Source organism: Carcharodon carcharias, chromosome 2 (assembly GCF_017639515.1).
Source record: "Carcharodon carcharias isolate sCarCar2 chromosome 2, sCarCar2.pri, whole genome shotgun sequence".
In the NCBI taxonomy this organism is placed as follows: domain Eukaryota; kingdom Metazoa; phylum Chordata; class Chondrichthyes; order Lamniformes; family Lamnidae; genus Carcharodon; species Carcharodon carcharias.
Window position 1 is genome coordinate 136,504,015 of NC_054468.1, and position 14,721 is coordinate 136,518,735.

The window sequence follows — 14,721 nt, forward strand, 5'->3', positions numbered from 1 at the left end:
TTATGTTGGCTTAGTCAATGAGTTTATTTAAGGCTGAGACTGATAATTGTTTGGACATTAGGGAATAGGATGGGAAAGTAGAGTTGACATTATTGAATGGCAGAGCAGGCTGAAGGGACCCATAAGAGTGACTCCTGCTCTTATTTTTCATTTTCTTATGTCTAACTTTCACTTGGATGTTTCACCGCAACCATTGAGCCAGTGAGCAATTCAAACTTCAGGCTTTGCCAAAACAGCTTAGCCACTTGATGATGTGCAGCACACCGTTCAAAGACCAAGAGGGCAATTTTAACTGAACTTGCTGGGCTGGAAACCAGGGGAACAGTGTAATATTTGTTTTATTTCTCACCCAGTCTGGAGGCTTCAATAGCCATGGCTCAGTGTGTTGTGGATTCAAGTCTTACTAGATTATCAGCTCAAATTCCTGGAGTATGACTTTCCAGTGCAGTGCTGTTGGAGGGGCTGTCCTTTAGATGAATCATTAAACCGGGGTACCTTCTGCTCCCTCAAGTGGATGTAAAAGATCCCATGGCCATGGCACTATACGAAGCAGATTGGCCAATATTTATCCCTCAACCAGCATCACTAAAGAAAAAAAATGACAATCGTTATCATATCACTATTTGTGGGGCCTTGCTTTGTGCAAATTGGCTGCTGTATTGTCCTACATTAAAACAGCTACTACACTTGAAAAAGTACTTCATTGACTGTAAAGTGCTTTAGGCTGTCCTGTGATTGTGAAATGTGCAAGTTACTCAATGGAGTGTAAAATGAGCAGTGTACCCAACCCCTTCAGATTCCCAATGGGCGGCTTAGGTTAACATTGTAGTGTCTGGATCCAAGTCGCCAACTCTGCACGTGTGGATCCACACAGGTTGACAGGAAAGCTGATTCTGCTGTATCCTCACAGAGAGAGACAACGGAAGACTTAATATTTTCTGGGTGAAATCCATATGTGCTTCTGTGCAAGTATCTACTTGACCTCAATAAATAAAAAACATCACAAAGCAGTTTCAAACCATCTTTACTGTTCAAATTCCTTCCAAAAGGCACAGAAACATGTCTTACAGGGAGAAAACACTGACTAATAAAGCCAAATATATCATCTCCATGAATCAATGCACAATTCCAGCAAAATTTAACAGAATTATTCAAAACCACAACATCTGGTGAGAGAAATTCTACCCATACTCCACACACACACAACTTTGCAACCTGTTTGCTACTTGTTCAATGGCTTCAGTTCCTCCTTTAGGATATGGAAAACAGAGTTCAAAACTGACATTCCAAGATTGACTGAGCAAGCTAATCACTGTGCTCACCATCAGGTCTGGTGCCTTAAAGAAAATGATATGGGTTGAACTTGAAGGCCATTGACAACGAGGACAAGACCAGCTCACAGGGTGGAGTTTGGGAGGTGAGGAGTGGGCGGAGGGGGTGATAAGAGGGGAAATGGAGACCGACCCAAGAGGGAGGGGTGGCAGGAGACGGCTAGAGACCAACTCCGACAAAATTTTACTCTGGGCATCTCCCACACTGTTGTTCTTTAAACCAGGCCAAGTCACAAAGTTAATGTACTATGAACATTTATTTTTACACACACACACACACAGGCATCAATAGCTAACTAAAATACCCCTAAAATGTAACAAGTCTCTTTTTATATAGATTGGGCTTTCTTCTGCTTTCCATTTATATTTAGATCTGCAGACAATATACACAGGACACAGTTCAATGCAAAACAATGAAGAGTTAAGAGCTTCAGCAAAACTTCCATTTCTTCTTCCAACACAACTTTCAGGAATTGCCCAAACCACACCCAGCACCTGGCTTTTTCCTTTCTTCATGAAAACAAGTTAAAAACAGCATTCACACTTTGCTATTTCCTTCACCTTATTGCTTTGGAAGCAGAATTTCCCCAGGAGAGAATACAAGTCAGAATTGGATGGCCAGCCGAGTGTCCTGCATTGCGTCCTCCTCCTCCTGGCCAAACAAGTCTATGTGCAGATTTCACTCCATCTCCAAACCCAATGTGATGGAAAACAAAAACAAGAGATGCTATCCACCGTGCACTTCAAAGTTCCTTTGCATAAGTTTATCTAAAATATGAACTCTTTAAAAAGTGCTGCAATATGTTTTGAGGGAGGAGAGGGGGGAGATATCAAAACATTCATAGGCAGAAATGAGGCACATACTTCCAAAGTGCTCTGCAGTTTGAGTGCTTCATGTAAAATATTTAAGTACTGTTTACAAGAGCTTGTTTTTGAGGCAAGGGTAAAGTAATTGGGGTGGGATGGGGAGCAATTAACCCTACAAGTGCTAAAGAGTAACTAGTACAACCCTACAGAAATGCCATGAGCATTGAGGATCATTCTCTTCAGTGAAATACCACCACTTAAATTTAAATCTTAATTCTTTTTACAAATTACAGCCAGGAACCAAAAACATGGACTTCGGTGTTAGCTTAGTCTAAAATTAGGATAAGCAGAAACAGTCAAGAGAGATTTTAATTCAGAAGCAAGAGTTTTGGAGCAGCACAATATTAAAAAAATACGAAGAGTATGCTTATCGATTGAAACCAGCAATGTCAATTTGGTCATCGCATACACAATCAAATGGAAGTTTTGTTAAAACCCCAAACAAGATTTCGAGCATTGTTTAGCCAACCTGCGTATAAATAGAATTTGAATTACAATTATTGTAACAGGTCCCTATTATGCCACTTTTGTAAAAAGACTACCATGCATAGGAATATGAACATACAAAATTTGGTCCAGCTTTAGTTTTGGAAGTCACTGTTTGTGAAGTTCTACAATCAGCAGGCACTTGTGTGGAGCAAAGCTTAGCATTTTTTTTAAAAAAGAAAAATTACTTTGTGCATTATCCAAGCTTTTACGGATTAAACAGCAGCAGAGAAAAACTGTAAAGGATATAGAATAGGAGCACGCACAGCTTATCCCGTGACCAGAGTTATTGCAACAGAAACTGGATGTACAATGATTTTAGGCTGCAAATTATAAATTCATCTTCAGTGGGTGAAATAAGGTCAGTCTGAGGATTCCTGGCCTCATCCAGTCATATGGCACTAATTACTCATCAACGCAGCCAGGCAGTTTTGTAGCATCTGTACATTGTTCTGAAAGAAATAAAACACACAAGTCTGTGGTGGTGGCAGGATAAGTTGATCAAAGCTATTAAAAAACCTGTGTTTTAGAAATGGAGAAAACAAGCAAGTTATGGTAAACTTTCAGAAATCACTGAGCAGGACCCAGCTGGGGTATTGCGGCCCATGCTGAGCACCACACCTCAGGGAGTGCAGAGGAGATTTATTGGAATGATACATAGGATGAGGGGTTTCAATTATGTAGACAAACGAGAGAAGCTGGAATTGTTCTCTTTTGAGCAGAGAACGATTAATAGTGTGTTCAAAATTAAGAGGGGGCTTTGGGTAGGAGGGTCAATAGACACAGATTTAAGATAATTGACAAAACCACCTAAGGGTACATAGTCATTGAATCATTATGGTACAGAAGGAAGCCATTTGGTCCATTGAGTCCATGATGAGGGCAACTTATGAACAAACTATGATGGTCTGAAATGCACACTCTGAAAAGGTGGCAGAAGCAGTAACTTTCAAAAGGGAATTTGATAAATACTTGAGAAAGGAAAAGTTGCAGGGCTTTGAAGAAAGAGCATGGGTGTAGGACCAATAAGATGGCAATTTCAAAGAGATAGTACAGGCACAATAACCTCCTTCTGTGCTGTGAAGCTTTGAAAGTAGGCCTTAGGTCAGTTTTTTGCTCAAATTACGTACCAAACCAACAAGAGTATATGCGCTCAGTTGATAACTGCATAGCCCAGTGTACAATTGGGCCTTACAGACCAAGAGCAGCCAATGGCCAAGTTCCAGTGCACACTTCCTAAACAAACCTTTGATAGAACTGACAGAGACTCAAAGGGCCGAATAGTCTCCTTCTGTGTCACACTATTCTAGGGTTCTACCTCAAGCAAGCAGAACGTACAGACTAACCTCAGTTAAGCCCAGTCCAATGAACTGGGAGGGTGGGTGGAGAGGAAACAGCCAACGCTACAGCTATCCAATGGCTCCTTCTGGTACACGAGCTCGTGTGGATTCTGCAGTGGGAACGTACCCTCTCATATTTATCTTGCATACACGTAGAGCTCACACATGAATAAACAGCTGCTTGGTTCATGTTGTATATGTGGAATGCCAGAAAATTTTTGATAAAGTGCCGCATAACATGTTTGCCAGAAAAGTCAGAGCTCGTGGAATAAAAGGGGCAGTGGAAGCACGGACAGGAAGTTGGCCAAGTGACAGGAAACGGAGAGCAGTGGTGAATGATTGTTTCTTGGACTGGAGGAAGGTATAGAGTGGGGTTTCCCTGGAATCAGTGTTAGGACCATTACTTTTCTTGGTATATATTAATGCCTTGGGCTAGAGGGTACAGGTCACAATTTCAAAATTTAGAAATGATGAAACTTGGAAGCGTAGCCAATAATGAGGGGGATGTGATAGGCTTTGAGGATATAGGCAAGTGGAATGGGCGGACACGTGACAGTATTTAACACAGAAATGCAAAATTGTACATTTTGGTACTCTTTGTTCTGACTGTTTTAAATTCCATGAAACTAGGGACAAAGATCAGAATGATTCTCAGCGCAAAGAGGATAAGGGAGCAGAGGCCAAAACCATGCATTAGAGAGCCAATTAAATGGCTTGTTTTTAATTCCATGCAGAAGAACAAAATTGGTAGTTTCACTGACTACCACAACATTGCCCCCGGTGTGCTGTTTCACTCTCTACAGCAACATCGCCCCCTTGTGTCGTTTCACAATAGCTGCACAAAAAGGAATCTGTCCTTGGTTACAGTTAAGACGTTTGTGCTTGGTGTCTTATGGATGTACTCATACACATCAGTTGGATGGGAAGGAGTAAACCACGGATGTGAACATAAATAACAGGTTGTGGGTTACAAACTCTCGTGACAATGCTATCCTGCTACATAATAAATAAAATCAAGCTCATTGTTGCAGGCTACTCACTCTGGCATGCTTCAGCTCCAGCTCAGTCATTTCAATTAGGTTTTTACGAAATGCTTCCACTCGTCTGGCTCTGAAAGCAGTCAGCTCTGAAAACAGGAGAATAAACAAAGTTTCATCATCACAATATATGGATGGACACTCAGGGATTCTGTAGACATTAGGATCTTGTACCTTGCTTTGCTGAGTCTGAGAGCTTTTCAAATTTTTGACCAGACAGCTGATGCTGCTGCTCCGCCTGTTTCACATCTTTACCCTTCATTCGAGCCTTATCTAGAGCTTTGTTGGCATTTTCATAATCAACAAGAGCCCTGGCTCTCCTGTACAGAAGATCCTGATTAATAGAAAAATCCTGCATTAATATATGTTTTTTAAAAAAGGTATCTGTTCTAATCCAGTGCCACTTGTACAATACATTTGCAGGCAACCAAATTAAACTTTGGACAACATTGTAAAATGGAGGATTGGAAACAGGAGGCCATTCAGTCCCTCACACCTATTCTGCCATTTAATCAGATCAAGGCTGATCTGCTCTCAGTTCCATTTATCTGCATTGCTCCATATTCTTTATACCCTGATCACAGACTTGAAAACTCCAATCGTCCCCAAGCATCTGCTGCATTTTGGCACAAAGAATCCCAGATTTCCACTACCCACTGTGAAAAAGTCCTTTGTGATTTTCCTCTTGAATGGCCTTGCTCTAAACTTCAGATTGTGGCCTCTTGCTCTGGATTCTTCCCGAGGAGGAATTAGAAGTCAAAGATAAGTAGTATAGTCCACCTTGAAATTTAGCTTCTTTATGCATATTAGAATAATTCCTTCAAAGGGGAGGGGAGAGCATAAAACTACTCTTGGTTAAACTTCATGCTTTATTAAATGACAAACCTGCTACTGGAACTACGAGTACCACTGCTGTTTCCAGTGCTAAGCAGTTCAATGTGCCATAAACACTAAGTCTTTGCAGTAAGATCAGGGTGTCTGATCAACTTCCTGTTGCCTGTGAAACCCTGGCTTACTGGCCTGAAAACTGGTCTTTATGCTCCTCACTCTGTTGGATTTGGCAGTTTGTATTTTACAGACCTAGATCATCTGATCCCATCGCTGTTTTCTCTAACCATTAACAGGGAAAATAAGATTCCAAATGCATCTGTAATTTTAAAACTGCCAAATTGTTCACAGCAATTTGATAATGACCAGATAACTTGCTTTACTGATGCGTTAAGGGATAAATGTTGGCCAGGACAGGGGAAAACTCCCCTGATCTTCTTCAAAATGGGGTTTTTACGTCCACATGAGAAGGCAGAGGGGGCCTCTGCATAATGTCTCATTCAAAACACAGCATCTCTGGCACTGGCTTAGATTGTGTTTAAATCTCTGGAGTGGGGTTCGAACCCATGACTTTCTAATTCTAGCGTGCAACTGACTGAGCTACAATTGATAAAGCAGCTTGTTTTTGGAGAAAACTTTCCAATCATTCGTCTTGGACTACGTGGCAGCTCTGAGGAGAACATTGCAGTGCTCAAAGATGTGCCAAAACAAAACAGAGGACCCATCACTAGCTGGAAACGGTTGACAACAGAATGCGTTGAAGGTGGAGTGCAACTATAAGCTGAACTAAAACTTGCACCAGCACCTTCCCTCTTCTAACTGTGGTGTGATTTTCTCAAACTGCACTTGAGGATGACACTGGGGCACCAGAACATCAGAAATTTTGGCACAGCATGCTAGTTCCAGAAAGACGATCCAAAAAAAAAAGGACTTTGTCCAAAAGTCAGCATTCACAAAAGAACCAGAGGGAAAATTTGGATTTAAGTTTTACATAATTTTGTTCTAACACAGCAAGTTATGATCTGAAATGCACTACCTGAAAGGGCAGTGGAAGCAGATTCAGCTCAAAAGAGAACTGGATTCATACTTGAAAATGAAAAACTTGCAGGGCTATGGGCAAAGAACAGGGGAGTGGGATGAATTGAATAGCTCTTTCAAAGATCCAGTGCAGAAATGATGCACAAGTGGTCTCTTAACGCTATAAGATTCGATAGGCAAGATGCTGTAAAGGATGGAAGACTGACATGATCATTTTGAAACTACATTTATGTAGCACGAGGACAAGTATGAACCAATTTGCTGCGAAAAGGTTACCAGGGTGGATATGTGACTAACAGGAAGACCGAAATGCACTCATGCACTGCAGTATAGGTTACAAAGCCCTGTTGGCATTCAGAAATTCAATCTTCAGCCAGAAGTGCTGAGTGGATGATCCATCTTGGCCTCCTCCAGAGGCCCCTTGCATCACAGATGCCAGTCTTCAGCCAATTCAATTCACGCCACATGACATCAAGAACCTCACGGCACTGGATACTGGGAAGGCTATGGGTCCTGACAGTATTCCGGCAATAGTACTGAAAACTTGTACTCCAGAACTTGCCGTGCCCCTAGCCAAGCTGTTCCAGTACAGCTACAATGATGACATATAACTGGCTATGTGGAAAATTGCCCAGGTATGTCCTATATACAAAAAGCAGGACAAATCTAACCTGGCGAATTACTGCCCCATCAGTCTACTTTCGATCATTAGTAAAGTAATGGAAGGGGTCATCAACAGTGCTATCAAGCAGCACTTGCTTAGCAATAACCTGCTCACCAATGCCCAGTTTGGGTTCTGCCAGGTCCTGACCTCATTACAGCCTTGGTTCAAACACAGACAAAAAAGCTGAATTCCCAAGCTGAGGTGAATGTGACTGCACTTGACATCAAGGCAGCATTTGACGGAGTGTGACATCAAGGAGCCCTAACAAAACTGGAGTCAATGGGAATCAGGGGGAAAACTCTCCACTGGTTGGAGTCATACCTAGCACAAAGAAAGATCGTTGTGGTTGTTGGAGGTCAGTCATCTCACCTCCAGGACATCACTGCAGGAGTTCCGCAGGGTAGTGTCCCAGGCTCAACCATCTTCAGCTGCTTCATCAATGACCTTCCTTCCATCATAATGTCAGAAGTGGGGATGTCCGCTGATGATTGCACAATATTCAGCACCATTCGCAACTCCTCAGATACTGAAGCAGTCCATGTCCAAATGCAGCAAGACTTGGACATTATCCAGGCTTGGGCTGATAAGCAGCAAGTAATATTCGCACCACACAGATGCCAGACAATGACCATCTCCAACAAGAGAAAATCCAACCATCACCCCTTGATGTTCAATGGCATTACCATCACTGAATCCCCTACTATCAACATCCTGGGGGTTACCATTGACCAGAAACTGAACTGGACTAGCCATATAAATACTGTGGCTACAAGAGCAGGTCAGAGGCTAGGAATTGTGTGACGAGTAACTCACCTCCTGACTCCCCAAAGCCTGTCCACCATCTAACAAGGCACAAGTCAGTCAGGAGTGTGATGGAATACTCTCCACTTGCCTGGATGAGCGCAGTTCCTACAACACTGAGGAAGCTGGACACTGTCCACCATCCGCTTGATTGGCACCACATCCACAAACATTCACTCCCTCCACCACCGACACACAGTAGCAGCAGTGTGTACCATCTACAAGATGCATTGCAGAATGCACCAAGGTTCCTTGGATAGCACCTTTCAAACCCACGACCACTACCATCTAGAAGGACAAGGGTAGCAGACACATGAGAACACCGCCAAATGGAGGTTCCCCTCCAAGTCACTCACCATCCTGACTTGGAAATATATTGCCGTTCCTTCACTGTCGTTGGGTCAAAATCCTGAACTCCCTTCCTAACAGCACTGTGGATGTACCTACACCACATGGGCTGCAGCGGTTCAAGAAGGCAGCTCACCACCACCTTCTCAAGGACAACTAGGGATAGGCAACAAATGCTGGTCTAGCCAGCAAAGCCCACGTTCCGTGAATGAATTTTTAAAAATGTGAAGTCTTCAGTCGTGCAGTCAGCATCTAGAGGATGTCTGTTGCAGACTATTATTAGGTGGACAATTTTGTGCTGGCTGATTTTGAAAAGCAACAAGCACTTCCTTGCTATCAAAGCATGAAACCACCAAACATAAATGGTTTGTCAGTGTGTCTGAATAACCTTCCATCACTGTTGCTGGGTCAAAATCCTGGAACTCCCTTCCTAACAGCACTGTGGGTGTTCCTACATCACATGGACTGCAGTGGTTCAAGGCAGCAGCACATCACCACCTTCTCAAGGGCAATTAATGCTGGCTTACCCCGTAATGTGCACATCCCATGAACAAATATTAAAAAATAAAGCAGCACCTGTTCAGCTCAAATTCATTCGAAGGTTAGCTTTTTGAAAAAAAATCACATGGAACTAAAAATGGGTGTCAGTGGAGAATTGGTGTTCCCAAGATTCTGTCCACTTAATTAATATCCTTAGATTTTGTAGTCAAAGACGCCAGGGTCATATTTAAATGAAACAAGCTGATTAAATTGTATTGGACATTGTAATCCACAGATGAGTGCCTAATGTCAAGGCCTACAAAAGCACCTTGGATTTGGGAAGCAGAGGGAAGCCTCGAAGCATTCTACACAAGAATGGCTTTAGGGAAAGTTCTGCAGTAACTAGGCCACTGAAAATCAATTTCATGCGTTGCAGAGTTTTACTAGAACAGAGTTTTACCATCGTATAAATGGAACAATGCTGAAATGTTAGAACAGATAGATAACCCTATTCAAGTAAAGCACAGGGAGGAGCTGCTATTCTTATGCACAGCCATCAAGATCAAATGGTGTTTTCTGAGAATCAAAACTAGAAGATCATTGGTTAAAAATTGGGGAAGAATGACCAAAAGGACCAATTACAAAGAAAAATGTCTTTGGCAGGAGGGTAAATGGTAATACTAATCCCTATTTACTATAATAAAACAGAATCATGGCACCATAGTTTGATAGCCAGATAGTTGAATGGGCTGAATGGCCTCATACGGTAAAATTCTTAAGAGAAAATCCCAAACTCTCAGGTTGACTTCCAGGATTACAAACCAAAAGAGGCAATATTGGAAAGTAACATGCTTCAGTTACATTACCTTTGCTGCCTGTATATCTCTCATATAGTATTTTAACAGTTCTGTCAGCTTCAAGTCTTCATCACTCGACACTCTTCCTTCTACTTTCTGTAGATGAGTGCGGGGGGGGGGAAAAGAAACAAACAAATAATCAGTAAAAGGAAACTCTGCTTTGGCATTAAGCCATTATTAACTGTCAATCTAACATTTGAGATAAAGGAAGAGTGACACTTTCCATCAAGATTTGACTATTACAGGTTGATCACATTCCACATCACCACTTGCCTCTATTGCTAACAGTTGTATGATTTGCATATCAGATACTAGCCTAAACATCACCCCATCCACATCAGCACACATGGTTGAAATAAATGTTCCCTCTAAATTTTCTTTGTTGTGTGCAGCCTATTTGTTGCACCATGCAACTGCACAACTTAGTACACACTGCAGGCAATGTTCCCTCTTTCTACAGGATGCACTGCAGCAACTCACCAAGGCTTTCATGTCAGCACCTCCAAATTGATGAGCTATACCATCTAGAAGAACAGGGACAACATGTGTATGGGTAACACATCCAACCTCCCCTCCAAGTCGCACATGAACATAACACTATTCCTCCTTCATTGCTGGGTAAAAATCCTGGAACATTACTTAACACAGGATTGTGGGAGCACCTTCACCACATGGACAGCAGTGGTACTAGGAGGTCCATCACCATGTTCTCAAGGGCAACTAGGGATGGCCATTACCGCTGGCCTTGTCAATGATGCACACATGTGAATGAACTGTTAAAAATCCCAAGTAGCAAAAATTGCCATCCAGTTTGGGTGTTCTGGCTACAAATCCTGGCCCAAATAGGTACCTTTGCATCTGAATGGTGTTGTATCAGCTCTATCGCAATATCTGGAGAGAAATGTGCGCCAGAAACTATGATGAATCATGGCAAGCACTGGAGCTTCCCCACATACCTACTGGTGCACTTCCAGGCTCTAGTTCCCTCTCCACAAGTGTACTGGCCCAGTACATTTTCTCCAGTAGGTAAAATTCAGAAGCAGTGTACCTAGGAAGAAATGGGTTTTCACACATAGGGCATTGGCATTTTCTCTGCCTAAATTGGGCAGGTGATATGGAAAGCCAGTGCAATGGACATAAGCTGGATAGGAAGAGTGAGGTTGTGCCTTATTCTACTTAAGTTTTTCGTTCTGGAACAAGTTAAGATATTAGGTTGGGGCCAGTAGTTGGCAAACATGTAAAGTTACACAAAGTAACACTTAAAATACACACCAGGATACAACTGCCAATACCTCTCTGGATTAGAAATATAGGAACAGGAGGAGGCTACTTATCCCTTTGTGCCTATTCCAGCATTTGTTTAGATCATGGTTGATCAGTATCACAACTCCATTTGCTTCATATCCTGAAAAATGCTAACATAACAATGACAACAAAAAAAAAATCAAATCTCAGTCTTGAGATGGTTCAGGTCACACATTTCATAGCCTTTGGGCAGTGAAGAGAATTAGAGATTTTCACTATCCTTTTACTCTTCAGAGCCTAGTTCTAACTTGAAGTTTCTGCCCTCTTGTGTTGAAATCCTGCATTTAACAATGTCCAATGAAGGACAAAGTGAAGTTTCTGCTTTCTTTTTCTCTTCCTTCCCAAATTCCTATTGTGACCAGTGATCAAGATGCACCTCAATGCTCATAAAGACCATGCGTCTTCAAGCTAGCTGATGAAGTTCCTCATTATCTCTGTCATCTTCCATGACTCCTGCCAACTGCTTTCAATTTCCTTGATTTTTCTTCCCCAGTTTTGCCTTTCAAACATATACAGAAACAATGGGCAGGAAAAGACCATCTAGGCCTGCTCTACACAGTCGTGACTCTGGAAGCATCACAGTAGATAGCCTACTAGCTAGTGGGAGGCAAAAAACAGATAAAAACCCAAGCACTAACAGACAGAAAAAATGTAGAAGATGGTTCCAAACCTCCTTGGGAGACAGAAACCAGCACAGAAGGCTATATTGAGCATGTTTGTTATTCCCACCACAGTTCTGCCCAGATACAATAACAGGGATTAAAGAACAAGTCAGCTCAAAAACATTAAAAACACCTTTCTAATAATTTATTTCATCTTGTGACTTGCTGTGAATATTGTATTTGGGCTTTCTTCAACACAAACCATGAAGTTCTCCCAAGATACTCCTTTGACTTAAGAAACTGGCAGCAAATTAACTCTCGCCATCTCTTTCCTCCCAGGACTCCACTAACTCCAGGCTTGCACCCTCTGACATTATGGTAACTGCCCACTGACTTGCAATGAGGATGTGAACAACTAGCCAGAGAATTAACTCTCAAACCATTGATCAGGAAACTGTCCCACTTAAGTAAATCATCCAGTTAAGAGAATCAAAAGTGTGTGAACCAAAGTGTTGTCCTTAAGTAGGGTTTTTTTTTTAAGGGTGTCAACATTTGTGCAAATTCAGATTAATACAAATTTGAGTTTGTTTATTTAAATTTGATGAATTTTAGTAAATACCGTAGTTAAAAAATAATGAACTAGCTGCTACTCTATCCAAAAAATTACCATGCCTATAGAGTCACCTGTGCATTGGTGTTACATGAAGGTGTGAGCCCAACCCATTGACATTAATTCCTATTAAACTAAAAAAAACAAGATGCAGGCGGGGAGATTTATTTAAGAATCCAATATATAATTGATTGACAGGTTTTTTTTATTAGGCAAACATATCAGAGGAAATGGCACCAAGGCAGGTAAATAAGAGTTGAGCTACTGACCACCCGTAATGGTAGAACAGGGTGGTGGGGCTGAACAGTTTCCTGTTTCCTAAAAAACTTCACCAAACAAGAATATTTAATGAAGCTCCATTGGTAACATGCTGTTACCTTTAACTTTTGTTTTGAAAATGCCTTACTTATATTCAATTATTTTTCATTTAACACTAAAAGGATCCACTTACCCTGAGTTTTTCAAACAGCTCGGAAAGTTTTATGTAGTAGCTAGAAAAAAAAAAAATCACATTTTCTTTCGTAAATAGTGATTTCAATAATTTCCCACATTATTCTGCTCTTCAGCAACATATTGACTATAAACACAAACTAAATGGGGCTTCAGGTGTACTGAAGACTCGATCTTTCCAACTTTGGCCTGCTGTTATTTTCTCTCCCTGCCCCCCTCTGAAACTGCATTGCTGAACACCACCCCTCACCTGCCACAGACACACTTCTATTTGGACACCTCCTCTTAACCTGGCTTACGCTCTCTCAAATCAGGTTACCTAGACTCTACAGCTCCTTTGAAATGTCCCAAGGCACTTTTAAAGTGCAAGTGTTAGGACAAAACAGTCTGCTTGATTGTCAGTCCATCCACCATCTTGAACATCCATATCCTCCATCACCAGCTGCAACACGTACAGTCTACAAAAACAATGCAACACTCCCCTGTACCCCTACACCCCCATCACTGAAGGATCACCAAGAAGGACAAGAGTAGCAGGTACATGACAAGACCATCACCCCCAAATAGCAAAATGGCACATTATCCAGACTTGAACACAGCATCATTGCTAGGTCAAAATCCTACCAAAGCACTGTGGGAATGCCTTCACCGCATGGACTGCAACAATTCAAAAAGGTGGCTCATTATCACCTTCTCAACACAACAACTAGGGAAGGAAAAATCATGCTTGCCTTGCCCAGGATACCCAAGTCCAGGGAATAATTTTTTTTTTTAAAAAGTAGACACTGCAGGGATTTCACAATGAGACACATCATGCAAAAGGCTCAACCAGAGTGTGACCACATAGATGATGAAAGGACTCACTTGTTCATTGGAGCTTTATTGTCTATCGCAAGTTCATTCAAGGAAGAGGATAAACTAAGGTAATCATCGGAAACATCTGGAGAAAGAGAGACAGCTCCCATCAAAAAAATAAATAGGCTTGGCAGTCAACTCAAAATATGTACTTACAATTGTTTTTATTAAATAGTGTAAAAACCAATTTTAATTCTTTATAAAACAAAAACCAGTGAATGTAACCAGCCAATCTATACATACTTTTGTGAGTTCTTGTCATTTTTTCTGCTTTTACTGCTGAATCTTTAATTTTGATGCCATATTCTACAAGAAATGTCTTCTCATGTTCAAAGAATTCATCACCATCCTTCAGAAGAAAAGGTGTTTAATTTTTTTTACATCAATGGTACATTACAGAAACAGGATATTCACCCAACAGGTCTATGCTCGACATAAGCCTCCTCTCATCTCATTATATCTAACTCTAACTTCCGCTCCCTTGTGTTTCTCTAGCTCCACCTTAAACACATTGATGTATTTACCTCAACTACTCCATCGTTGACGAGTTCCACATTCTAACCACTCTGAATTCTCCAGAATTCCTTATTGGATTTATTAATTTGTGGGCTCTCATACTTTTGGTCCTAGTTTTGGATATCAAACTGGAGCTAGGCTATTCACGAGTGATGTCAGAAAGCACTTCTTCACAAAGACTACTGGAAATCTGGAACTTTCCCCCACCCTCAAAAACTGTTGTGGCTCAGTCGTCTGCAGATTTCAAAATGAAATTTGATAGATTTGTGTTCGGCATGGGTATCAAGGGATATGGAGCCAAGGTGG

At 41.5% G+C, this 14,721-nt stretch overlaps 1 protein-coding gene across 1 annotated transcript in view; it reads right to left on the bottom strand.

Annotated features, from left to right (window-relative positions):
• Positions 1-1,007: 1,007 nt before the first annotated feature.
• snx5 (sorting nexin 5) overlaps positions 1,008-14,721 on the bottom strand; it is a 50,262-nt gene continuing 36,548 nt past the window's right edge. Inside the window, exons 8-14 of the mRNA XM_041176530.1 lie at positions 14,143-14,248; positions 13,909-13,984; positions 13,046-13,085; positions 10,087-10,173; positions 5,236-5,395; positions 5,065-5,150; positions 1,008-3,136 (exon numbers count right to left, since the gene is read on the bottom strand). Coding sequence (XP_041032464.1) covers positions 3,086-3,136; positions 5,065-5,150; positions 5,236-5,395; positions 10,087-10,173; positions 13,046-13,085; positions 13,909-13,984; positions 14,143-14,248 — 606 coding nt within the window. The 3' untranslated portion in view covers positions 1,008-3,085. The remainder of the gene's footprint in view (positions 3,137-5,064; positions 5,151-5,235; positions 5,396-10,086; positions 10,174-13,045; positions 13,086-13,908; positions 13,985-14,142; positions 14,249-14,721) is intronic.